The sequence below is a fragment of the Eleutherodactylus coqui genome, chromosome 4, assembly GCF_035609145.1.
Source record: "Eleutherodactylus coqui strain aEleCoq1 chromosome 4, aEleCoq1.hap1, whole genome shotgun sequence".
Taxonomy (NCBI): Eukaryota; Metazoa; Chordata; class Amphibia; order Anura; family Eleutherodactylidae; genus Eleutherodactylus; species Eleutherodactylus coqui.
This window is the reverse complement of record NC_089840.1, coordinates 126,812,366-126,840,213: the sequence shown is the minus strand read 5'-3', so window position 1 is coordinate 126,840,213 and position 27,848 is coordinate 126,812,366. Positions and strand designations below refer to the sequence as shown.

At 47.8% G+C, this 27,848-nt stretch overlaps 1 protein-coding gene across 3 annotated transcripts in view; it reads right to left on the bottom strand.

Moving 5' to 3' along the window:
• HIPK1 (homeodomain interacting protein kinase 1) overlaps nt 1-23,318 on the bottom strand; it is a 60,587-nt gene extending 37,269 nt beyond the window's left edge. For all 3 annotated transcript variants that reach the window (XM_066600078.1, XM_066600079.1, XM_066600080.1), the window contains exons 1-2: nt 22,984-23,318; nt 4,878-5,952 (exon numbers count right to left, since the gene is read on the bottom strand). In XM_066600078.1, coding sequence (XP_066456175.1) covers nt 4,878-5,950 — 1,073 coding nt within the window. In that variant the 5' untranslated portion in view covers nt 5,951-5,952; nt 22,984-23,318. The remainder of the gene's footprint in view (nt 1-4,877; nt 5,953-22,983) is intronic.
• Between the last annotated feature and the right edge of the window lie 4,530 nt (nt 23,319-27,848).

Below are 27,848 nucleotides of genomic sequence, written 5' to 3'. Positions count from 1 at the left end.
GAGAAACGAATCCTTGCCGATCAACTACTGATGACCTATCCTGAGGATAGGCCATTAACAGTAAAAGTTCCTCTCAGTTTTTATTCCTAACCACAAGACGTCAGCAGAAGAGTCCCGATCCTGGAAGGTAGTCCAAGATGGTCGTGTTCTTCAGCACGCTGTATTAAATCACTATAGCCAGACTGACTGAGGGTAAATAATTACACGGACCAACTATTAAACACATGATGGTAAACAGAATTACCGTTTCAAGGACGAGTGGGTGAGCATATAGTAAACAGAACAGCCGGACTTAACCAGTTGGCATTTTTCATAAACTGAACACTCCGCCATGATAAAGGTCCTTTTAGGGTGGTTTCACATCTACACTGGGGATTCTGCTTTCATGATCTATTTGGGGAGCAGGAAAGGGGAATCCTAGTAGCCGGACAGCCCACACTGACTAAAGTGGTGTCCACCCGCTTTCCACCCAACTACCCGGCTTTTGGTCAGAACAAAAAGTTCTGCATACAGTGCATTCTTCCGGTATTTTCAGCCACATCTGTGAGCGAACCTTCGGCAGGAAGTTCTGTCACAGATGTGAAACCACCTCAACACATACACACACACACTGCTCATCAGGCATGGATGCACCTCTGAACGTTCCTTGGCCTGACAATTGGGCCATAAAAAGGTCCAACAATCAGCGGTCCAACAAGCAAATGCCTGTCGGCTCATCAACAATATTTAGTGATCATAAAAATATTGGCAAATTGGCTGCGTATCTTCCTATGTGAACAAGCAGATGTACAGCCAACCTATAGCGACAAATGTGGCCTGTGTAAAAGAAAGATGAATGAGCACCGACTGGCACTCATTGCACTGGACTGAGACTCTGGCCAGCCTACAAGGGACCCAACAGCTCCTCACCTTTTTGTAGGCTTCTTGTGCACAATACAGATGGGGACGCTTCCTACATTGTTCTTCACACAAACATTCAAGTTAAATATTAAAATCTTAGAAGGGACCCCCCCCCCCCTCATGTCCTTAATGTTGCTCACGGTAAGGGCAGCATGAGGCAGTGACAGGCATGCTGATTCCAGCGGTCTGTCGCTGATGGTGCATGGTGTAAAGAGGTTACAGCTGTAAATTGCATCAGATTCTGAAGAGCATAGTGTCCGATTTGGGGTCTATCCGCAACATGTACCTAGCTGGGTCCCTACCAAACCAGAGAATCACGTGGGCTCATCTTTCAGGATGGCCACTGCTGACCCAATGCAAGACGCCCCTCAACCAGGGGTCAGCACATTCACAATAGTCAGCTGTTCCCATATATAAAAGAAAAGCTATAGCAGTGAAATTAAATGAATTGGGGGACACAAACCTGATTAGACATTCCACCTAATGCTAAATAAACTACTCAATTCCACTGAAAATAGACTCACACCAAGACCAACACAGCCCCAACACAACAGAATGCCTTTAGACTTCAGGATAAATTAATACATTTAAAAGGGCTGTTAGAGTTGAGGAAACCCCTGTCCACGGGTCCCCCACGCATTAAGATAAAATCCATTTACTCCCCTCTCTCCGCCCCCAACTCTGGGCTCCCCGTGACGTCACTTCACATGCTGAGCCCATCTACAAACAAGCTGCAGCCGCTCCCGACAGCAAAAATGGCTGAGCGCCGTCACTTGTTGCAACAGTGGGTTTACAGGCCTTTTTTAGGGGTTTCCCTAACTTTAAAGCAAAACCCCTCGAATAAAACTTGAAAGATGAAAGCAAGGATTGCCCTTTAGAGTCCCAGTTGTGTGGCTGGGACTCTGCTCAGCCGTGACTGCGTGGAGTATCAGCCACATGTAGTTCCTGTTACTTGGAAAACCAAGCTTAACTGATTGCGTGTCAAACTGCAAAACCAGAATCTTTACGGTAAGGAGGAGGTGGGCCAGGGAAATACAAGAAAGGGTGCCTTTACAAGGAATAAGGACATAAATGCCCGACAACCGTCCCACCGATATCGCTCCCATGACTTTACACAGGCGTGATCCTCATTCAGCACATGAAGGTGGGGCACCCAGGAGATCTTCCGGCCGCTCACTGCAAACAGGCAGTCTGTAATAGATGGACTGCCTTTTTACATGGGCCGATAGTCGCTTGTCTTAAGGCAGGCTGAAAGCTAAGTGACTGCAGCAACTGAGTGGTTCCTTGCTCAGCACCCAGTCTGTGGCCGTGGGCGCACAGGACGAATATCGTCCAATTTTCCCCATTTTCAGCGATTGTTCGTGAACACGTTATAATTTAAGGAACCTTTACACAGGACTCGAATAATTACAGAAAACCAAAAAGCCAAGTCACAAGATGAAATGTATTCAACATTCTGAGGTCTACGTTTGGCTTTCTTCACATTTCCATTGAAAATAAAAAACGGCCGCCGGATCTGTCAAAATGATGGAACCTATTGATTATAATGGGGTTCCATCATGTTACCAGGAAACCAACGGCACAATATGCTGCACTTTCCTCCAACTTTATGATGGAACCCCTAGACAGAACAAGCGGACAAATTGGAAGAGGCTGAATGTGAAGAAAATCCCCAGATTCAGCCTAACAATGCCCCTTATACTGTCAGTCTTTATAGTCCTGACCTGCACTAGAGAGTAGGGCGTCTGAAAGGCTACGGGGAACAAGGACATTTATCGGAGACCGTACATTCATCTATACATAGCAAGTAGTTAGACAAAGGTGAGGACAGCCGTAAAGCAGGGCGCTGCCAAAGCTAAGGAATTCGGGTTACAATAAGGGCTGTACCTTATAACCATCACCTAGGCGTAATGGCCATATTTATAAGGAACAGCCCAGAATGGGGCAGAGGATACTGGACTCAGGAGTACAGAAATCATTGACACATGAGAATATTGACAGATTGTGGAGGCCAGGTTCACATCTGCGTTGCAACCACCGGTCGGACGTTCTGTCGCAGATCCGACATAAAATACTGGAAGACAAACACTGCATGCAGCGCCGGTAAAACGCCAGACAGCTGAGCAGGAACTAAATGAACCCCATTTTAGTCAGTGAGGTCCACTTGGCGGTGTTGGGTTCTGTCATATGATGGACCCGTTCGACCAGGGGATTCTCCTTTCCTGTTCCCTGGGGCAGGAAAATGGAACCCCCAACGAAGATGTGATAGCAGCGGAAAAGAATTCTTTACTGATGAAAATGTTACAAAGTGTCCGATCAACAAGAATAATATATTTTGTGTAAATTCAGTGTCTGCAAGTAGCTTTAGGAGGTAAAGGGATAAGCTGCAGGTTTGTCCTGACAGGATGGCACATGATGGCTATTGTAGGCATCTCACAGGGACAAACCTGCTGCCACTCTGAACGCTCCCCTGTACTTACAGTAGGCGCTTCCAAAAGGGAGAATTTTAAGTTAATATACAGTCATGAGAAAAACCAAGTACACCCCTTTTAAATTCTATGGTTTTACGTATCAGGACATTACACACACACACACACACACACACACACACACACATTTTACTCTACTGGCTAACACTGTACCAAACCTTTTGTTCATATTAATTCAGCTGCGGACACCCATGTCTTCCTACGGGTGGCTTGAACTGCGGACCATCTGCAATTCAAATTTGCCCGTGGACAGTGGGCCTAAGTAGCAGCCAGGTGCTAAGGCCCTAAACGGATGATCGGCAAGTGTGACCGCCTCTATAAAAGCAGATGTTTTAACAGTTTGCTGGTCTGGAGCATTCAGCATTCCTGATACTTAAACCCATAGCAAAGAGGACATAGTTTTTCTCATGAATATATATGGCAAAGCTTTAACACTTGATGTGCCGACACCTTGTAATATTTACATTAGTACAGAATTGATGTAAGGTAATCAGACACGTTGGCATACATCGTATGAGAAACTTCTCAAAACACTAAATGCTGTCTGACCACAGACTATTATCCAAAAGCACATAAAGCCCGAACACACCTTCTGTTATACAAGTGAACTAAAGGCAAAAGTCAATTTATTACATAAGCTGCTTTGCATTCACAGTAATAGGTGTGGTGAGAAAGTTTACTTTAAGACTGTAATTTTCAAAATTGCAGACACCCGTAAATCTATCAGACTATTCTCAGAGGAACCAGGATATTCTTCAATTACAGGTTAACAGAATGAAACATGTATGCAGTCTGTGCAGAGTCTACAGCTGGACATTTTAGAGGTTTTTGAATATCCACCCAAGTCACTTTCCACTCAATGAAGAAGTGGCCTTCCCATGCCACCACCTTCCTGGTTACTACGCAAGAAAAAGATGGCAGATTTTTGCCAGGACTTGACTGTGGATTTCTTAACAATTTTATTTTATGCTGTGGCTTAGGCTGAACTGGTGATATGGCGGTATAATGGCAAGAGACTGGAAGACTCTTACCAATGCCACCCTTTGCTCCAAGTTCCACGGTTGCATTCCTAACCTCGAAAACTCTCTCTTTTTAGTGGTTGCCCCGAATCTTAAAAAAAAAAAAATCTGCTAAAAGCCGAAACCTAAACTCACCTGTTCAGTCTAACGCCGCCACTCTGATGTCCCCTGGTCTTTGTTAATGGCAAATCACTGGCCCCAGTGGTGATGCTTGCATGTGTGGCAGGAGACCACCGACTGGATGCAGTGGTCACATGCATGTGGGGCACATCATCGCTGCAGGAAAACTCAACCAAGACAAGGGAGGACCACCTGAGCGGCAGTAGATTGAAGAGTTGAGTTTTACTTTTATATATTTTTTTTTATCTTAGCAGTTTTTCAACTCGGCAGAAGTTTTTTTTTTTTGTTTGTTTTTTTTTTAGACCCAACAACTCCTTAAAAAGTTAAAAATATAAGAAAGACTCCTCACCTGTAGTACCGAGATTGCAAGTAGGTGGAACACACTGCTTTGGAAACATGACTGGCCGAGCCAAAGTCTATCACCTTCACCCTATAAGGCTGACGTACCGGATCCACCAGCATGATGTTCTCTGGTTTCAGGTCAGCATGAATCAGCCCTAAGCTTTTGAGCTTCATCAAGGCAGTAGCAACTTGCTGTAATATGGGTCGGATATACTTCAGCGGAAGAGGACTGAACTTATTTTGCTTCAGAAAGTCATACAAGTTCTGTTCCAACATTTCAAAAACAAGGCAAGTGTGATTCTTGTGCTGGAAGCACTCGTAGGAACGTACAAAGTTGAACTCGTCAGCATTTTCACTGCTCAGCCGCGATAGGATGCTCACTTCTATTTGACCCTGCCTAGCGTAGGAAGGATGGTTCTTTAAGATCTTAATGGCCACAATCTCCTTGGTGCTCCGCTTCCAACATTTTGCCACTTGACCAAAAGTCCCTCGACCCAAAAACTCTAGAACTTCATAGCTGTTGGTCATGGAACACAGAATTTCATGCTGAACAAGCTGGTAGTCCCCCTCGCCGTTGGAACTGCTGCTTTTAGTGGTTACAGTGGTGGTCGTGGCAGCAGCACCCACCGCGGTTCTGTTTTGCAGCATCAGAGGTGGCCGTTCATCAATAATCTGCACGCTACCGTTGCTGTCCACCTCTTCACTTTTTCTTTTCAGTCCACATTTTTGGTATGGTTCTAGTAAAGAAACGTTGCTTCTGTGGTTTAGGATTTGGCTGCTGTGGAAGGAGGTGCTGGGTCCGCCGCCGGTACTGTCAGCCGCGGTGACTACTATATGCTCTGCTGCGGTGGCTGGAATAAGGAGATTGGGCTCGTAGGCAGGTAGGCTGAAATTAACCTGGTGAGATGAACTTGCGTGCCCTTGAGCGACTGAAAGGTTCTTGCCGTGTGCGTAATACTTGTTGCTATTACCCTGTCCCGTAACATCCCAGCCAGAAGGCTCCACTTTAAGTTTCTTTGCACTACAGAAGGCACTGGACGATACTGAAGGAGGGGAGAACACCTGCAGCTGTGATGCCATACCTGGGAAACAAGACAAAGAAAAGCACTTTTAATCTCATTATACGATAAATTGGGGGGAGAAAAATCACCAAAAAGCCCGAGAGGCACTCTTATAACCTCGAAGCAACGTGGCTGGCAGCTTGTTTGCATCAACACAGAATTCGGGCTTATCTAAAAATACAGAGGATGCGGTCGGAGAGGTCTTACAGATTCCACAAAACTAGTTCTCCGCATGGAAGGCTTTATGTTTATTTTTCCAAATGGAAGCTCTCTAGGGGCACAAAGGAAGAATGTACGCTCATCTGACCTGCTGGGGAAAGACGTTTGCTGGGCCCCGAAAACATATATAGAGCCAGCTCAAAACATACAGCTTTTAATTCATTGAATGGCTGAGCACTGTGACCAATCACAGGCAGCACTTTCTGGGGGCGGGGATATATTTTTTTTTCCTTTTACAGCTGGGGCTGATATTTCAAGCCCTTCCCCTGAAAATCATTGCTGCCGGAGTTGCCTACAACCCATTACTTTCAATGGGGTTGAGGCAGATCCGACCCGATTGAAAGCAATGGGATAGCACCGCAGACCTCTGCCACAGCTGTAACCGAGGATTCCTTCATCCCCTGAAGGAATCCCCTGCCGTAGCTGTTACAGCTGTGGCAGAAGTCCGCGATGTACTCCCTATGTTTTCAATAGGGCTCGCGCTGCCGCCGACCCCATTGAAAACATGGAGCGATATCGCAGATTTTTCTTAGCGCTGTGAGTCTTGAGTGACAAATTGCAAATGAGTATGAAACCATTTAAAATCATTTCATAATTATGCACGATCACTCGCTCTCGCATCGCAAAAAACACATATCGCTAGTGGGTACGAGCCCTAAAAAAAAATAAAAAATTATATATATATAATTTTTTTTGCTTTGTTATTTCTTAAACTGTCCACCCAAAATGAGCTGATCTAAGGGCAACTTACACTGAATGATCACTCAAAATTTGTTTTAACCAACGAAAGTGAACAATAATTGTTACGTAAAATGCAAAGCCATAATTTACTTTACGTTTGTGGCGCACTTTCAGCCAGCATATGGAGAGAAATAAATAAATCACTAGTTCGCTGACTTTTCACTGCATCTAATGGTTTCCCGCTTTGCATAGAATGAAGCACCGAGTGAGCGATACGTCAGCAGTGATCTGTTTAGCAGATAATTGTCCCGTGTAAACGGGGCATAAGTTTGCTCGTGCAAGCAATTTCTCGCTCCGTATAAAAGTACCCTAATAGTAAATGATGGCTTAACATTTAGATGCAACAATCGCATATTTGTTTTCAAGTTTTGCGCTATAATAGTCTTATGTAAATGGCCCTTACGCAGCAGTCTACAGCAGTGTTTCCCAACTCCAGTCCTCAGGGACCACCAACAGGTCATGTTTTGAGGTTCTCCTATAGTTAGAACACCTGTGGCAATGTCTGAGGCACTGATAGTAATTACATCACCTGTGCAACACTGAGGAAATCCTGAAAACATCACCTGTTGGGGTCCCTGAGGACTGGAGTTGGGGAACACTGTCCTACAGGATCGCAGTCTTCTCCAAAAATCTGCACCGGGATAGATGAGCAGATTCCGCTCATCTGGCACACCCTCGCCTCCAGAGCTTCCGGGGACATTGGCGCTCCTTGGCGCGCGATCCTATAAACTTTCTGACCAGCGCATTTCTAAGCTTTGTACTTTCAGTCGAGTCCAATTAGCACTGGTCTACAAGAATCCTAGGCGGGGTCTAACGATGCTGGTAATTGTGGCATCCACTCAGCAAGCGAGCAAACCTGCAACACAACTCGGCATAAATTACACGGCTGCCTCCCTAACCAGAGACTGGGATTAGCCGGGAGAATGGAGGGGGTGGTCTGGCCTGGGGGTCAGAGGGTAAGCCAGGGACGAGGATACCCGCAGCAAGGCGACCTCTTACAGCGATTAACATGACCCTTGGAAATTAGTAAGCGACGTCCTGTGGGGGTTATTTCATTATCAGGCGCTGAATGCAGAGAGCGCAGCTGCGAGGAGACATTCAAAGGGAACGCTGTTTTTCCTATCACATGCCGCCCCCCCTCCTCGGATTCGCACAAGTGACGGCCACATCTCACAGCGCAACAAAGACACGTTTTCACAGGCGAATAAGAACAGACTCCTAGTTTTCAGAATGAATGTAAAACAAGCAGCTTTTAACTCCTGAGCAGACATCCGCCCATCACTGCCGTCGCCCGTCGGGTCACAGGACGGCGGCTCGGGCCGCTCTCACACAGGCTATTTTATACAGTGTTTAGCGTGCTTTAACGCCCTCTAAAAACGCTACACTAAGCCTCCATTCACTTCTATGGGGACCTTTCAGACGAGCGCTTTTAATGCACATTAAATTGAACGCTATATGTTCAACTTTACGGCGTTACGGTGTGTTTTTCACACCCTACAAAAACGAAGTAAGAACGCTGTAAAACGCGGACTTTCCGCACAGAAACTCCACTGGCAATCTTAAACCAGAGCCTAAGCAGCCAAGTGGAGGAGACTTCCAAAGATCTCGTACACACACTGCGACCAAACCGTGATGAAACGAACATGCCGCTCGGAATTCAAAGCCGCAGCATGTCAATTGTATCGCCATTTCCGTTTGCTGCAACGGAATATAGGCAGCAAAGCCGCGCCAAACGGAACGGGTTTTGAAGATGCCTTTCTGCCGTGGAAATCTTGCAAAATTTTCATGCAGTCCCGCTGCAGTCATTTCGCAAGATTTCCGCCCCGTGTGACCGCAGCCGAACAGTCGAAAGTCAGACAATTTCAACTATTTCAGATGCCAACGAGCCAAAGTAGGATGGTTTTAGTCCAGATCCTGCAGCGGTGTGAGGTCCGACACGTTGGACGCTTCCGTTCTATTTACCAGCAGAACTCTATACTAAGGGCTCATGTCCACGGGCAAAATGAGATTTAAAATCCGCAGCGGATCTCCCGCACGCGGATCCACACCCCATAGGGATGCATTGACCACCCGCGGGTAGATAAATACCCGCGGATCGTCAATAAAAGTGATTTTAAAAAAAATGGAGCATGAAAAAATCTGGACCATGCTCCATTTTCATGCGGGTCTCCCGCGGGGACGGCTCCCGCGGGCTTCTATTGAAGCCTATGGAAGCCGTCCGGATCCGCGGGAGACCTAAAATAGGAATTTAAAGCATTTACCTTTCCGTAGCGGGCGGCGAAGCTCTGCTCTTCCTCACAGCCGCATCTCCCTTGCTTCGGCTCGGCGGATGTGCCCGGCACATGCGCGCGGCACGTCGACGATGTGCCGCCGGCGTCAGGAATTCATCCGCCGGCCGAAAATGAAGATCCGGCCGTGAGGAAGAGCAGAGCTTCGCCGCCCGCTACGGAAAGGTAAATGCTTTTAAATTGCTATTTTCAGCGCTCATGTCCGCGGGGCAGGAGGGACCCGCTGCAGATTCTCCATGGAGAATCTGCAGCGGATCTGATTTTCCCCGTGGACATGAGGCCTAAGGCCGGGCGGACCGGATTCTGCAGCAGATTCCGGCTGTGACCCCGACCAGTCACCCTGCGCAGGCGTTTCCACAGTATTGCGAATGACGGCAGCAGCTCGCTGATATCCGCAAACCAAATATGCCCATGTGAGCCGGGCCCAAAGCTGGAAGCAGACAACAGGATCAGACGGATGAGAATAGGTGATGAGACCCCTTCTCAGAGTGAGCCCACCATGTGCAGCTGCAGACGCCCGGATGTCCCCCCGCTGCCCCCTATACAGCAGGTCTCCACAGCTGCACGGTTACCTTTCTACAAATATATATGTCAGCCATATTTTCTAGATGAATAGCGCCAACGTAGGTAGTGATCGTTGCGGTCTGACCGACTTCCATCCCTTCCGCTGGGATCTCTGGCTTTTACTTCCTACTAAATCCCCCTCACCACCCCCAAGATGCAGAAAGTTGCAGCATGTAGCACTAAATTATTTAGTAATGTCCAAGTTACGTAATCGCGTCCGGCTCTATTTATATTCCAGGATAATCCTCTGCCGTCACAGAAGGGCTCTGTGTGTTCAATCTGTATTTCCAGAAAACACGCTAAGCCTCGCCTGTACCTACAGCAGTAATGACAGCGGTGTCTCGTTAGCTGATCCTGACGAGCTCACAGACACTGGGGAGCGGGAAGTGTCGGAGCGTGCCGACAGCGCACTATAGCGTGCTCCTACACCGGGCTATTACCCTGCCAAAAATCATTTAGACCAAACGATATCGTTCACTTTCACTCGATGGTATAGAAAAGGGGGTTAACAGTGAACAGTCGGCTATGAAACCTAGTGCATCCATTCAAACAATGGCGCAAGCATATAAGTTCTGCTATATGCAAACTAACATGCCAGCTGCAGAGTGTAGAACACTGATTTTCTTACCACTACATCCCACATACCGGTGTAGTAATACATGACCACCTCTAGCTCCTCCTGGTTAGGACATCTACAGTCCTGCTACTACACCTACTACTAGACCTTTGCTCATGTCTGCCCCTTGTGTACAGAGGAGGCACTGCACCCCGGGGAGATACACGAGTGATCTCCAGTATTACCTGTTGGAGGGCTACACAGTCCTCCGAGTTCTCTTGATGATCAGGCATACCGCCTGGATCATTAATGCAGTGGTGAGGGCTCTCTGGATCTACCAGACCCCCCTGCCTCTGGACAATAAGGCACAGACACTTTTCTTGTAAAAAAACAGTTTTATAGTCAGAAAAAAAAAAAAAAAACGGTAATTATATTGATAAGTGATTTAATAAATTGCTTAGGAATGTGAACGAAGATTGTTTTCTCTCCAGAAACAGGGTTTCTCTTGTCCATAGATCATGTCTCATACTACAGCACTAAAGCCAAAGGGCATGACCTCCCAATCAGACAGCCCACGGCCAAAAGTGGCACTTTTGGTGGGGGCAAGAAAAAGTAGACCCTTGTTTTTAATCCTGGAAACCCCTTTGAAGCCCTCACAAATTGCAGATCATGTTTGATAGACAAGTCAAACAGTGTCATGTGTTCTCAATAGTATCTCCTCGCAGGTCATACAGCATGTACCGTCCTTCAGGGGAAAGGGGAAGCAAGAACAAAAACACAGCCGCAGCCAAGAGAGCTGCACCTAGACTCAACGCTAACTTCCCTTCTCGGTGATAGCAAGAACAGCTGGTATCAACTTCTAAAGATCAAGTCTGTGCCAGGAGCTGAGGTCACGTCAGGACAAGGGGAGACAACCGAGAAAACAAGAAGGGAGGCCTGCTGCTTCACCGCTACTCCAAGGCCCAACACTGGAAAAATTGCAAGTACCTCACTAGAAGGCTGCGTTCACACGTGACGTTTTAGGTTGCACATTTCAACCGCAATTGAGGGGGGAAAAAAAAACCAAAAAAAAAAACTCTTTTTAAGTTTCAATTGTGATTGAAAAAAAAACACAACAAAAACCGCCATATCTGAATGCATCCTTAGGAAAACCGTTATATCACGACCTTCATCTCTTCCAGGAACCAAAAAAAAAAAAAAGTTAGAGTTGTAACTCGGATTTAACTTAAGAACCAACCCACGAGTGCCAAGACGCCACCCACAGTGCATAAGCTTCCGTTAGTGGTGGCAGGGTCAGAGACCGGATAGAGCGCTATGGACAGAAGATTGAAACATCATATGGTATTTCGCAACTGTACTCAGGTAGCAGCAGTGTCCATATACTACGGTACTAGTCTAGTGTCTGATGTACCATCCACAGGACCCTGTGCGCATTTGCGCATGCCTTAGCGCAACTTAATTGCGCACTGAACGAGGCCGGTTTGTGTGCATATTGGCAAACGCAACCGTTTTTTGGACACAGCAAACAGACGCACTGAATGAAATTGCCGAGTGGTTTCTCATGTGCATCGGGGGCTCCGTTTATTAAGCAGGAAAGGGGAATCCCCTGGCCAAATGGCTTTGTCTTATGACGTAGCCGAACAGCGCCGAACGGACCCCGTTGATTATGAGGTCCGCTCGCTTTCCGCTCAGCTGCCCGTCTTTTTGTACCGGATGTGCGATAGGACTTCCGACCGGAAATTCTGATGCGGATGTGAATCCACCTTAATTTGCCTCCTGAGTTCCAGATGCGTTTTTGGAGTGGAATTACGCCGCGTATTCCACATCTCCTTGCGTGTGCCCACATCGAGGTCTATGGGGACCTTTGGTGCATAAATGTGCAGAAAATTAGACAATGCTTTCTTTTTGGCGCAATCGAAATGCGCGTGCAAAATACGGAAATGTGAACAAACACATTGGGGAATAAAAAAGTTTGATGGGTTCCATCACCTGCGTATTGTGCACGCAAATTTGTGCGAATCTGGCCCCAGGGCTAGAGGCGAGCCAGGTAGTCCAGGCACCTAGCTTTTGGGGCAGTTTTCTCTTGAGGTCTAATGAAGGCTCAGTTTACCTACTCAGATGCCACATAGCGCTTGGCAGGGTTGATCACACATTCTGAGAAGTCGCCATCTTCACAGCTTTCCTGCTAATACAAGTACAAGTCATCCAACAGCCAGTATGAGTGAGAGGGATGTGAGGAGTGCCGGCCGGCTGGATCTCATGGAGACACGGCTGCAGCTGGCATTTCCCAGACCGCAGCTCAGCTATTTGGATAGCAAATGACTGTATAGATAAATAAGTGACATCCTGAACAAACAGCCCTCATCAGTGTTCACAAGGCCTGTTCTCGCTCAGTCACGCACAACAGGGCCGCCCCTGGCTCAGCGGGACCCTCCAGTGCCAGCCTGCCACTTGGTATCCATCTAAACTCAACATGGAATAATCTGCGGCTTCTGAGGACAGTCAGACGGGCATCATATTGGGTGCAGACTCCACCAGACGCGGAATCGTTCGCAACTTCAGAGGGAGATTAAAAAAAAAAGATAGAAAAAACGGAATGCCGTCTGGAGGGGTGAGCGCGCTTTTGTCCGTGCGAACGATACTGTCCATAGCATGTATCCGCCCTGGAAACCGCTTGCATTGCGATCATTCGCAGTTACTTTCCACAAATGATCACAGGTCTTCTGCTGCGGAAATCTGTCCCGGCCTAAGTGTAGGGGTTTTTTAACGAGAAGAAAACAAAATGGATAATTTTGAGTCAAATGACAAATTAAACATAAAACCCTCCATGGGGTTAACCCTCCGGCCTCCTTCCCTTCATGTCACTTGCAGCTCTAGGATTACATAAGAGGGTAGTAACCCGAGAAGACGGGGGCTGCTGATCAAAGCCGACAGATCCCATCTGGACGTTCCCATAATACAAGACCAGCGGTTACGGGAAAGTGACCGGACGCACTGCACAGTGCGCAGATAGCGGAGGAACACGTCGCCATACTTACATGCCACATTATCTCTGACTACACAGCTGCAGGAGACGGGGGAGCCGCAGAAAGCTGCATCAGAATGATAGCTGCTGGGAGCAGACAAGTGCTGTAGTGACGGCCCAGACTAACCACAATTATGGGGTAATGTGATCGGCCTTGCGTCACTTTCTGCTATTCTCAGTCCGAACAAGGAGGGTGTGGGGGCTGTGACAGACAGAAAGCGGACAGAAGAGAGATTGTATATGTAGTCATAGATTAGGGCAGATGTCCCTCCAGAGGAACTCCAAACTAGGACCTTCTTCCATAGCAAACATCATGCTACACCAGCGGCCCCTGCTCGTACAGCGGAGGTCCATATACGACCACCGGCACAACTTACAGATTATGGCAAAGCCAGAGGGCAGTAGTAAGCCGCAGCCGCCGTGTACTTACTGCACCAAGAGTAGGTAGAAGCTACCAGAAAAGACATCCCGATGGAAGCAAAGCTTCATCCTGGAACCGGCCCTCACACACCGCAACGTCTAAGGTCTCGTCACACAAGTACAGGCAGATCTGGACTCCCGATCCACCGTTAGTGCCATTTTCGATAGATTTGCCTCACGTTATTCAGCAGAAGTAACAAGTTCTGACTAATTCACGGTGTTCCTGTAAATTCGACTCATTTACAATAACCCAATGTTGGCCAAGTAGGTAAATCTCCAAGATGTCTGAAAACCAGGACACCATGTTTGGGGTACCTAAATCGGCCATGTTTAATCTTGATTAAAGAGGTCTGATCATGTCCTCAAGTCAATGGGTCAGCTGCGTCCCCTGTAGCCGCAGTTCAGCAATGTCTGTCCTTATGCTCCTTCCCTCTCTGGCACCCCCAATCTTCACTGACAGCTCTGTACTTTTAGCAGTGGCTGTGCCTGGTACTGCAGCTCCGTCCCATCGATCTGATATTGATGGCCTTTCCTACAGATGTAGAGCTGGAGAACTGCTGTAAGCTGGTTATACACGTGGTTTCAACATCTCCACTTGGAGGATAGTACAATTTATCTTTTTAAACCGCTATGATCTTTTGGCTTACCTTCTGATATGACATCTACACCCATTTCATACACTTTAGGGGTTAGAGAACTCTAAAGTCAGCGGGTAGCACAAATTTTTTTAAAACTTGCCCCCTCCCCACAGCCCGCTGGCAGGATGTGCGGCATAGGAGAAGAGAAAGGAAATGTCCTAGCTGGCTTCCCGGTCATTGAAAGCAATGGGAGCTGTAGCTGACCACGACATGTCCGGTGCGTCTGCCTCCAACAACGGGGTCAGATGAGGAAGAGTATGAGCTGCTTCAGCACCCGTGTTTTTTTTTTATGAGAGTGAAGCCAGCTATGGCACTTCCGCTGCCAATCCCCTATGACAACGGGCTGGGCGATTGAATACTCGCAGGGAATACCAAGTGGCGAATCCCCAGTGATTGATGACCAAGCTTGATAGGTCTACCAGTTTTTGCCTGAAAAACTCCTTTAAGATGCCAAACATAAGATTTCAGCGAGACCAGACGAATACCATGTATGGTAGCCTCCTGGTTCTCAGGAGAGAAGGATCAGGTGTGGTCAAGGTCTGAAACTTATGTTCTGGTAGCGGTTTCACTCATCTCCCCATTAGGAGCGTACGGACGCTCAGCAGAGCAGGCATATCTATGGGACAGCCGGGAAGATTAGATGGCCGCTACTTAAGCTTTATGGCCTTCTTTATACCCAGGCTGTTAATTATAAAAGATGGCAAAATGCTTACAGAGAAGGGGCCGGGCCGAGCCCAGCCGCCAAGCTCCGGACGCCGGGCCGAGCCCAGCCGCCAAGCTCCGGACGCCGGGCCGAGCCCAGCCGCCAAGCTCCGGACGCCGGGCCGAGCCCAGCCGCCAAGCTCCGGACGCCGGGCCGAGCCCAGCCGCCAAGCTCCGGACAGATCTTTAAAAGGAGTTATTCAGTAACAGTTTTGTTCTAAAGGTCTTCTGTTTTACTACTGCAGGCTGAATTTATCCTCTCCCTCCTGCGCTCCTCCGTCGCTGCCGTCTCCTGCTGAACTTCACTTGCTGGAGTGCTGACGACCTGACACTGGGTCACATGACACTGCTACACACCAGCTGAAGAGACTGATTGGCTGCATCAGTCACATGGCCCTTTTGCCATGGACATCCTTGCTCGGGAAGTGAAGAGCATGGAAGGGAAGTATGAATTCTGTCATTTTACTACTACTGGTTGAAGAAGTTTTTGACCACCACTATGTCACTGGATAACCCCCTTAAAAAAAGATAAAACCTTTATAAATAAAAACTGAAATAAACAGAAAAATGGCAAAAGAGATTGAACAAGAATATAAAAAAGGCCTAGTAGCCCTCACCCAGTACAAATGGAAATTGTCTATCAAGTGGTTTTATAAGAACCAATTTACACCTTAAATGCACAAAAGCTCAATGCCAACTATACGAGATTTAAAGGAACCAGACCCCCATTTATAAAAGCCCACCAACCGCAAGTGATCGTTCTATTAACATGCATAGCATCCATTGCTGGGGGTCCCTGGGAATGTATTACTATCAAGATTTCCTTTTCCCCCTAAAATTAACCCTTCTCTGGCAGGAACAGAGCATCAGACATGAGGATGCCACAGAAGTCACATTGGACAGCTTTACACCACAGCTGATCAATGATGGCACCATCATGTGATCAGCTTATTAGGGAAACGTCTCACAAACATGGACAATCCCTTTAACTCCACTGTCCACTGAATTAATGGAGCGGCTCTGGAGGAAAAAGGCAAATTTATAGATCCTAGCACTCATATACAGATCCAGAGCGGCTGCAGGGTCACAGGTCCTCCATGAAGAGGTCTGCCCACTAACAGTAGAAGGGTGGTGGGTTCACAGCAGTTGGATGTTCTCAGCGGCTTCTCTGCAACAGCTAGGAATGTCCTGTGAGGATGAAGAGCCGACTTCCTAGAACCAGCCGCATTCTTGATACGCAACACAAACGCCGCCCTCTTATACAAGAGGTGACCCGTCCGCTCCATGACTAATCTGTAGCTTTTGTGGAGACTAGTTAAACCCACAGAACATTTCCCTGGCAGCAGATAGACAAAAAATAGTTAGCGACTCCCAAACCAGAATACCTCCTCATCCTCCAGAGGAGGCAACTTCAGTACTCAACCAAATCAGCCCATGTTACAAAGATACCAAAAATCACCAGATCCAGGATACCGCCAACCTGAAAAACACCAACGGACCCACTGACTATTACGAGGGTCCAGTGTGCTGCGCCATTTCGGTCTGGATTCTGCACAGATCCTCCGATGTAGATGTGAACATGGCTTTAGAAATGAAGTCAACCACCACTAATGATCCCTCTTTCCAAACGCCTAAACCGCTTGGTTAGAACAGCCTAGATGGCAGGCAATTCGTCAAAACCACCATCCTGCTTTCATATTCCAATGATGCGCCCCCGCTGTGACCTGGGCAAAATCTCTAACTGCGTCGTAGACGCGTTGAGTGGTCAATGATGTCTCGACAAGAGGTCCACTACACAAAAGTAACCTCTGAGTCTTTTTATAGGGCAACGGGGAAGCATTTTTTACAGCCTCAGGTGGGAAGACCTAATGACTAATCCGACCACACGTACAATAAGTTACATATCAGCCTGAGATATATACCTGCACGCCAAGTTTTGCAGCCATCGGACATTTCTATCTGGGTGCGTTAGTCTTTGTCAACGAGTGGTAAAAGGAGGCCATTAAAGTGAGATGAACTGGGATTAGTGCGTGATTAATGCGTTCTCAAATATCAGTCTTTTAAGGTGAAATTCACATCAATATCAGCAAACAATCTACATCTAATACTGGATTGCAGCATGAAGATAAGAAGTTCCTAGACACCCACGGATCGGCCATAGCCAAGGGAATCACACCAGCACTTCTAAGGATTAAGAATCCTGAAACCTTACCCAGTTGTCTTGGATTTCATCTTAAACCTCAATTCCAGGCAAAACAGATACATTTATGTCCCCTTCCCCAACCTCCATTGATTTTCAGCCCAATATCTCCTTGGCTGGCCAAGCAAAAGCAGGAGACACTCAACACAAAGTATGCTTACAGTGGTTTCACATCTGCCCTAGGGATTCTGCTTCCCAACTCCATTCGGGAAATGGGAATCCCCGTGGCCAAACGGCTGTCTCAGAAGGAAACTGAACAGTGTTGAACGGACCCCATTAACTATAATGGGGTCCGTCGGTATTCTGCTCAACTGCCTGGGTTTTGAACAAAAAAAAAAAAAAAGGCATTTTGAGCCGGATCAGAGACGAAGCCTCCGACCAAAGATCCCAACGCAGATGTGAAACCGGCCTAATTCAAAGTTTTGGTGGGGCTAACCTAGTGGAAATGTACCGAAACATGCGAGAGAACATCCAATCACAATCCAGCTGCTGCCTACCAATGGACCACCCACATCTGCTGTTTCCACTACTTTATCAACATTTGTACCAATGGACCACCCACAATGCCACAACACTCTCGATGGTATTTAATGACTGATCCGCAGACAGGACGCCCGGTGTTTTCTAGCAGCCCAACATGCACACTAGATAGTTACTGGATTATACATCCAGAATCTAATGCATGTGGCTGGCTGCAAACTATTTATGTGGTTGTACGTCACGTCTTCCAACACGCGCTAAAGTTATCTGTGATCAACTAATCCAATTAACTACCCAACTACTCATTAGATTACGCTGACGAGCAGCAACAACATAACAGTTTAATAAAGTTATGATCTACAGTGCTGACCTGCAGAAATCAGTATGAAGAATAGAGATCTACTGCAGCTCAGACCCATTCACTTCAATGCCAGACAACACATGGACAGGTGCGGTGCCAGTTCTGTAAGGAAGTAGCCATGTTTTTCTAACCCTAGACAGCCTCCAAGTGCCCCAACGAGGGCTGGACGATTAATTGAATTTGCCACTTCAGTGCTCCTCAATAATAAATTATGCCTGAATCACTTACTCAATTTTAGCCCCGAGGACAGGGCTAAATTGAGTAGGGATTAGGAATGGTGGGAGGGGGTGGGTTGTGGCGCTGTGATGTGAAGTGGGCAGCTGCCAAATATGTTGTATGTGCAGAAAAGAGTTTAGCAGGCTCCCTGCACTGATCCTTGGAGTACCGAGCAGTGTGAGCGGCAGTGCAGCAGCCATACCACTGCCCCTGGTTGCAGCCCCCTGTGGAGTGGAGATCCAAGCCTCCTGGGAGTCACAGATAAGATTCCACCTGAAGATCATCCAGGGTCAGTGTGTGCCCACTAGGGCTCAGTTCCAGAAACATCTGCCTGTATGGGGGTCTGTGCACAAATACACTTGTATGCATCTGGCCTTACAGCAACACATTGATCTTCCAGAGATTGGGTTGTGTGGAGGCTCATCTGCTGTACAATCCCATCTATAGAAAAGTTCTAATTGCTGCTCTAACTCCTCGGGCCGACCCTCCGCAGACAGCTAAGACTGGCCATGTCGGCTCTCATGTGTAAGGAAGCGCTAACACTGCGTTTTTCAGTACGTTGTGCGACCAAATCTGGATGGTTCTGTCACGGATGCAGAAGACAGCGCAGCAACGGAACCGCAGAACAGAAGCAAATTCACTCATTAGGAGACAAACCGCTTTGGTGGCAGTTTATACAAGACAGTTCTGCTAGTTTATATTACTTGGAGGACAGCTAAGGCAGTTTCACACGGCCGAGAAGAATTGCGTGAGATGTACATTGTGGGATGCTCAAATCTCAAAGAAATAATGTAAAAATCGTGGGAGGTTTTACCTTTGGGCGACCCCTTTGGAACACCTCGCCGATTGTTTTCAATGGAATCTTAGAAAGAAATTGCATGGCGTTCGCATACCGTGTGATACTTCCTATTGACTTCAATGGAAAACACTTGTGGTCCTGACATTTGTGAGGGTCGCAATTTCACAAAATTTATGCGATTTTTTTATCAAAAATGCTCCGCCAGGAGGAATTAAAAAAATAAATAAATAAAAACTCATACATGTGGAAGTGCGACAGCTGGCAAAGTTTCTCAGCCGCAAATCGCGCCCACCTGTGTGAATGTAACCTTCCAGGACTATAATCCCTGACAGACCATAATCTGTGATCAGCGAGGAAATCTCCTGCTTACCAAAAGAAACAGAAACTGAAGTTAAAAGCGAGACAGTGTAAGGAAAAAAAATAAAAAATTTTGATTCCTGATAAAGTCGCCCAACCGCAACGATGAAAACCAAGTTTCCAGGGTTTCCGAGATGACCCTTGTAAGAAGTGTGACACCACGGTCCATGGGGGTCTCCATTATACCTGGACAACCCCTTTTGTAACTGCAGTTCTGGAATTCCCAAGATGCCACAAGGAGAATCCCCGTCTTTCCAGAGGTCCTCAAGGAAGTCACACAGAACAGTTTTCCTTACACAAAGAGGATTAGTGTGCGACATCCATGCGGGTAACGTTACTCCTGCCGATGACAGAGAACGCAGCATTTACGGAGAGATCCCGAAACCATCCCAGTGTAGAGATGTAAGACGTCCCATGGGAGCCAGCAGAGAACGAACCTGCAAGAGCTGCGGTGACCCAACGGGCAGGGTGTTACATTTCTGGAGAACGTCTCAGGTGTTGTCACCGCCTGAACTCTGGCAGCCGTGCCAGGTGACACGAAGGAAGTGGCAGATCCCCACGAGCGCCCGCAGCCAACACTTACTGATACTAGAGAAGTAAAGTAGAGGCCTGAACACAGATCCCCCGGCGGAGCCCCCATACACACGGGGTGAGACCATCCTGTAGCCATCTACAGCCCTGCTTCTTCTAGGACATCACACAGCTCTCCAGGCTTCCTACAGGGATACAGATTTGGTTATCCACTGCATCCCGATAGGAGGGGTGAGCTTGGATCTGAACCCCTCACTCCCCGACCCTTCGGACTATAGAAACGGTCACTGCACTTTTAGATGCACAAGTCTCAAAAAAAGTTTTAAAAAACCTTCACAAAAAGTGTGCAGTCAGTTGCAGACATCACACCCAGCGATGACCCGTCTCTAGCGTGCACCCTGGGCACAGACCTCAAGCCACCAGAGACCCCCAGATGAAACCCACAGGAAGCAGCCATCTATGCCATCACACAGGAGAACCTGCTGCAGCTCCCGCCTGGCACTGAGCGCCCGCTCTGTAGGGAAGCGGCAGGAATAATAGACACTGATAAGAAGTTTCCATGAACTGGAATGATCCAGCAGCAGCGGGACAAATGAGGGATTCATTCTCCCGGCTGTTTGTTATGCGGATGGCCGGCCCTCGCTGTGTGCCCTCCGGTGACACGTCCTGCTTGTCTGATGTGCATCACCGATCACCGCACCCTCCCAGGACTCCTCCACCACTGCCGAGATCACACCGGAAGCATCCCACCCGAGCGGTCCCTGTAGGGGGCTCACCCCTCCAGCAGTGACGTGCCGGAGACATCACCCGGCTTTACTACAGCAATATAGTGCAAGGAGCTAATTCCCATCTGCCGTTAGATTCTGGGAAAGCTGGGTGAAAAGTGGGAGTCATCCTGTCGCCCATATTGGTGACACCCGGCTTTCCCAGGAAGATCACTAAGCATTTGGCACATTTCAGTCTAATTCCATGTTTTGCCACTCATTCCATTTTGTGGGAAACCCGTCACTAAGGGGCGCTCACAGAAAGCTCCTGTATGATTAAAGGGGTCTTTAAGGCAGAGCCGGCTGTCAGTGCTGGGGTCCGGGTGGAAGCTGTTGCTCCGACACTGTATAGTGGCCGGCACTGGTAACAGCAGGGGCAGCCATCATTGCAATCAATAGGAGCTGCACTTGTAATTGCAGGCTGGGGTCCCATTGATCTCAATGAAAGCTGCGCCTGCAATTACCAGCGCCGTCCTTTATACAGGGACCGGTGCAGTGGCTTCCACTCCGACCCCGATGCATGACAGCACTGACTGCCGGAGCTGCCTGGAAAACCCCTTTAACGTACATATAGCCATATACAAGAATACGCAGTTTTAAGCATACCAGCATGTTCTTAAGAAGTACCGGTATGCGTTAGATCGCCATTTATTTATATACATTTGTGTTTTTTCATTTAAAAAATAAATATTTCGCTGTAGACGCGTTTCCTGAAGTTTTGCAGTTTAACACTTCTTTCCTTTAGAGCATTTAACACAAACCGTGCTAAACATATCACTTCCACGTCTGCCACTCACTAATTTTTGTGGGAAAGTAAAAGTTTTTCTATACCACAAAGAATAAAAAAAACGTACAGACTAGGTGAAACACAGTTCACCAATCATAGCCAACAGTCGTGTACAGCAATACACCGTATTAGAGGGCTTGTCCGAGTTATAGCTCCTTCTACATGCACTAAAGTATCTACTCTCCTCTCCACTGCTCGGTCCTCCGTGTTGGTGTACAGGGGCAGTCCTGCACAGTTTACGGGACATCACAGGCGCTGCAGCCAATAACAGAAGTCAGTCATGGAGCGCTGGGCTCGGTTATTGGCTGCAGCACCTGTGATGTCCTGTAAACCGGCTGGGGCAGCCTGTGCACAAACACAGAGGACCGAGCAGTGGAGAGGCACACGTGACCTCACAGGGGAGACCTGAAGCAGCGCCATCAGTCTGTGCCCAGGAAGCACAGACCACTGTCTGGATCGGCACTGCAGCGCAGCTCCCATTAACTTCAACAAGGCGCCACACCGACAATTCCAACTTGCGCCAATCTGCAGTGGCCAGCGCTTCCTATAGTGACAGCTGATCAGCGGGGCATGGAAGCACAAGGCCCCGCTGATCACCTACTGGCATCAATAGGGAAAAGGAAGAAGTCCTGAAATGCCCTTTACAGTCCGCACTGGAGGGGTGTAGTCACACGGGCGAGCGCCACGCCACAGATCCGTCCGAAACCAATATGGACCTGCATGGTTAATAACACGCGGATTTCAATGCGTTTATTCGCACGAGCGATTATCCCCTCACGCTGCGAGACGGAAAAACAAACATTTATATTCTTGGCCGAGTTCTCGTAGGGATCCGCCATTAGTTTGTATGGGGAACAAATAAATATCGCTTGGCACGTGGCTGCGCGGACCAGCGGAGGAGCAGGAGGCCGGCGCCCCGCGGACCCCAGAAGGCATAAACCTGCAATCCTTTTACGATTTCACGGATAAAACAATCTTTCAAAAATTGCGCAATTTTGGAAAGATATTTTTATGCACAAAATCTTAAAATGTCAGTTTATTCCTCATCGGCGCTCTGCACCGGCGCTCACCTCCGGAATCAGTGACCAGTGCGATATCGGTCCGGATTTCTCAGACCGCGCTCGTCTGTGCGCCCTAATGGAGCATCCCCACCAGCGGCGTTCTCAGGCGCGCGGACACCCCGTCCAAGTGCAGTAATGACGGGATGGAACCCTACAACTTGTATTCTTGCGCAAATTTTTCCATCTCGCTGTAAGAGAAGATATAAAAACCACTTTTGTGCGACTCACGGTGTGACTGCCCCTAACAGAGCTGCCCTGACAGTCGGGGCGCACTATCCCGACACAGATCGGCCCCCCTCCCCTGATCGCAGCGACAGATGTCGGCCGACCCGCCCGTACTGACCGCTGGTGAGGTGTTGGTCTCAGCCGCTGGTGAGAGGAGCTGCCGGGGAAGGTCCGGACCCCCGCAGCGGGTTCATCATCAGACCCGGAGGAAGCCTTGTGTGGAGGCCGCCGCGTCCTCCCGGGCCTGCCGCCGTCACCGGCTCTTCTGTCGGGCTCCTATCACCTCCCCTCTCCCCCGGTCTCCGTTACCGGGCCAGGAAAGCCTCTCACCCAGCGCTCCGCACACGCGCGCCGGCCCCGAGTGACGGTTCCCGGGGGATGAGGGTCGGTTGTGGAAGACAAGAAAGGACCGAGACCCTCTGAACGCTTCCACGGCCAGCGACACAGCCAGACCTGACGAATGGAAGCCGGAGAAGGCGCAGGCAGGCGTTACCAATCGATGAGGGGGGAGGCAGTTCCCTCGGCTAGTGGAACTTTCCTGCTGACGTCACGGACCAGAAGGTTCAGAGCGTGCGGGGAGGGGCTGAGTGACGTCAATGAGACGTAGTGGAAGGCCGCGCATGCTCACTGCGTCTACCGAGCGTGTCGACGTCGTGTTACTGTATTAGGTGGTCCGTAGTAATTAGTGAGGTCACCGAATGTGACGTCACCGCCTGCACCTCTCGTACGGATGCAGCAGGGCCGGCAGCTTCCAGCCTGGACATGCCCGACCTCGAGTTTAACCCCTTAAGGACCGGCCCTTTTTTCATTTAAAGGGGTTGTCCCGAGGCAGCAAGTGGGTCTATACACTTCTGCATGGCCATAATAATGCACTTTGTAATGTACATTGTGCATTAATTATGAGCCATACAGAAGTTATAAAAAGTTTTATACTTACCTGCTCCGTTGCTGGCGTCCTCGTCTCCATGGTGCCGACTAATTTTCGCCCTCCGATGGCCAAATTAGCCGCGCTTGCGCAGTCCGGGTCTTCTTTTCTGAATGGGGCTCCGTGTAGCTCCGCCCCGTCACGTGCCGATTCCAGCCAATCAGGAGGCTGGAATCGGCAATGGACCGCACAGAAGCCCTGCGGTTCATGAAGACAGAGGATCCCGGCGGCCATCTTCAGCAGGTGAGTATGAAGACGCCGGACCGCCGGGATTCAGGTAAGCGCTGTGCGGGTGGTTTTTTTTAACCCCTGCATCGGGGTTGTCTCGCGCCGAGCGGGGGGGGGGGGGGGGTTTAAAAAAAAAAAAAACCCGTTTCGGCGCGGGACAACCCCTTTAAGTTTCCCACTTTCAAAATCAGCTTTTGTTTCTCCAACAATGTAGCTGATTGAGAATGAGTTGTATCTGTCAGGGGTGTTCTATAACGGACTGGAAAAACTTGTAAAAAAATCTAAGTGGAGTGAAATGAGGGGAAAAAAACCTAAATTCCTACATGTGTCTTGTTTCTACGGCAACACACTGCGACAAAATAGACCTAAGAACTTTATTCTGTGGGTCAGTACCATTACTACCAGACCAAATTTATATAGTTTTTTGGGTTTTTTTTTGCTGTACTACCTTTAAAAAATAAAATCTTTGGAAAATACAACATTTTCTACTGCCATAACTTTTAAAAATGTTTAGGTTGACAACGATTTGCGCAGGTTCGTCTTTTGTGGGGCGCCATGTAGTTTGTATTGGTATTATTTTTGAGCACATATGACTTTTAGATCGCTTTTCATTCAATTTGTTTATTGGCAACAGGGTGACCAAAGAAATAGCGCAATTCTGGTGTTCTGTTTTTTTTAAATTTTCTAATGACATTCACCATTCGGGGTAAAGAACGCGTTACTTTAATAAATTACATTTTTTACAGATGCAGCGATAGCAAATATGTTTTTTTTAACTTCTAAATATGGGGGAAAGGTTGGTTGGTTGTTCTTTAAAAAAACCTTCCCTTAAGTTAATTTCCCCCGGGCGGGCTGTGAAGCGCGGCTGATATACGGTGGTCTGAATAAGCCCTCAGGTTAATCTCACCCGGGCGGGCTGGAAAGCGCGGCTAATATCGCACTCGGGAATGTGTGTTTTTCCCTGCAGGTGCGAGGAGTTTTTGTGTCAAAAACTTCAGCCAGGCCGGAGGATCAGCAACTGCTTCCCATTGTATTCAATGGGGAACATATGATGTGCGCATCACACGCATGCAGTGTTTTTCCTGGCCCCTTTGAAAACATTGGGCGAGGCATTCCAAGGGAACGCCCAAAGATAGGACATGCTGCGATTTTTCCCACGTCCTTGTAAAACTTTTTTTTTCACTTGTTTTTACGATAGAGGACTTGAACTTGTGATGGTTTGATCGCTCCTGCAGTATAATTGAACACCGTAGTATTACATACTATTACGTACTATTAAGCCACACTACAGGCATATAGCCATGGCAGCACTGAGGGCCTTCGGAAGGTTCCAGGCTGCCATGGCAACCACATCACGGGGAGGCCGTCAGAGGATTTAGATGCCACTATCAGAACTGCCCACGACATTTAAAGGGTATTAACAGCCACGATCGGTGTTCACACTGATCACAGCTGTTGCCAGCTGTAAGAAGCAGCCAGCCCCCACATTGTATGGAGCGGGAGGAGTCTATAGAAGAACATGCAGACGGAATGGTTGGGTCTAAAAAGTATATCCCCAGCTCCCTGCCACCTCGCCAAAGTGCACCATAATGTGGGGTGCCATTCAGTTGCCATGGCAGCCAGGGGCCTTCTGAAAGCCCCCGGGCTGCTATTGCAGATTGATAATATTACATTATATTGTGATTAGAGATGAGCGAGCACACTCGGTAAAGGCAGATACTCGAGTGAGCATCACTCTTCTTGAGTAACTGCATACTCATCCGAGCAAATGCAAGGGGGCGCCGGGGGGGACGGTGAGAAAGATCTCTCTCCCACCCACTCCCCCCCCCCCCCGCATTTGCTCGAACCAGTATGCAGTTACTCAAGAAGAGCGATGCTCACTCGAGTATCTGTCTTTACCGAGCGTGCTCGCTCATCTCTAATTGTGATCTGACAGGAGATCTATGATATTGCATCATACTGCTTGAGTGATCAAACCATCGCAAGTTCATGTCCCCTATGGGGACTAAAAAAAAGAGTTAGAAATCAGTTTAAAAGTCTCATAAAATGTTAAAAAATTAAAAAGTTATTAAAAGTTAAAAAAAAAAAAGATTTTCCCATATTTATAGTAAAATAAAAAAAGGCCATGTCCTTCAGGGGTTAAGAACGTCTTGTGAAATTGTTGTTGCGGATTCTTAACATACAGGAAATGCATTTCTGAAAAAAAAAAGTTGTAAATTCTCCAAGACATTTTGCAGCTAAAAACGCAACAAAATCCGCAGTAGTGGACAAAATCCTCATCTGCGCTGCGTCCTGTTCCGTCCCAAAGGCTTCTTTGTTGCAGTTTTATATAAAAACCATTTCTGTGAGTGTTTATGGAGCCATCACGGCCACCTTTTTTGCATACAGTTTTCATACAAATGATTTTTCCATCTGATTTTCGGACTGAAAGAACAACAAAAATCAGTCTAAAGATTGCCCAGAAGTAGATCACACTGATTGCACTCTGTATATTCACACGGACTTCCTCTACTCGGACAAACAGTAGAAGAAAAAAAAACGTCCATTCAAGTCAATGGCTGCGTTTAAAAACATATTGCACTTGCATTTTAAAGGCATGTAACCATGGCAACCATAATTAAAAAAGAGAAAAAAATGTGTTTTTTTTATATGCACGTGAAAAACTGTCACAAATGATGGAAATCGTGCTGAAACAAAAACCAAAGAATTATTTTTATGAACCAAATTCGCAATCGCCTTTGTGAGTATACATGTATCTGCATGAGGGCGGTCTCATAGATAGGTTTTTGTGGCAGTTTTTAGTGTTTTTTTAGAACCAAAGCCAGACGTGGATTCAGAATGAATGGGAAATAAATGGGGGCCGCCCGCCCACTTCTTGCTTTGGCACAAATGAAAAAAAAATTTAGCTTTAACAACATTAAAAAAGTGTGAATTAACCCCAAGAGTGTGCTAACACATCACTGAAGCGCTGCAGTATTTGGGCTGCGGGAAAATCCACGGCATTGTACAGTAGAGACATTGTGGATGAGAATACAAGACATCTCTACACTGCAGGGGGAGCAGCAGAAGTAGACCCGCAGCGCAGACAAGAAATCCACCGCATGTCGGGTTATGCTGCCGAGTTTCGCCTTTTCTAATGAGGGTGAACTCTGCATGTAACAAGTAGCATCTGACACAAATCTGCACCAAGACGCACTGTGCATTTTCTGACTGTTTGACCCTAGCCTAAGGCGGCTTCACACAGGCAATAAATTCATGCGAGATTTGTGCGTTGCGAGACACACAGACATGAACCCTATTCCTTTGAATGGGGTCATACACAGGAACAATGTTTTCCAACATCGCACCGCGACGCGGGAAACAAATCGCAGCATGTTCTATCTTGTGCGTGCTCTTGTATTGCAGCACCCATTGGAACCAATGAGGCTGGCGGCAGCCGCCCCTGAGGATCCCCGCATCCCCAAAGTGAAGCGAGGCTGCTTTCACATACACAACCATCTGCAGTACAGATAAAGATGACAAGAGAGAGGTACGCGTGGACGCCGACTGAGGTCAGGGTCGAATTCCACTGCGGGCTCCCCCATGCAGAATCCGACCCGTTAGTTGGCAGTCGGCCTAAGGGTGCGTTTATATAATGACGAAATTCCTGCGGCCATTCCACAACAGATTATCTGCAGCAGTTCTGCTGGAAATCTGCAGCGGCCCAGTCTGCACCTCAATGGTGCGAATTTGGCCGCGTTTTAATTGCAGATCAGGTTGGGAATTTACCATGCTGAAGATTTAGGTCAGCTCACACGGGCGGATTTGGATTGTGGATTCTGCGATAGGCA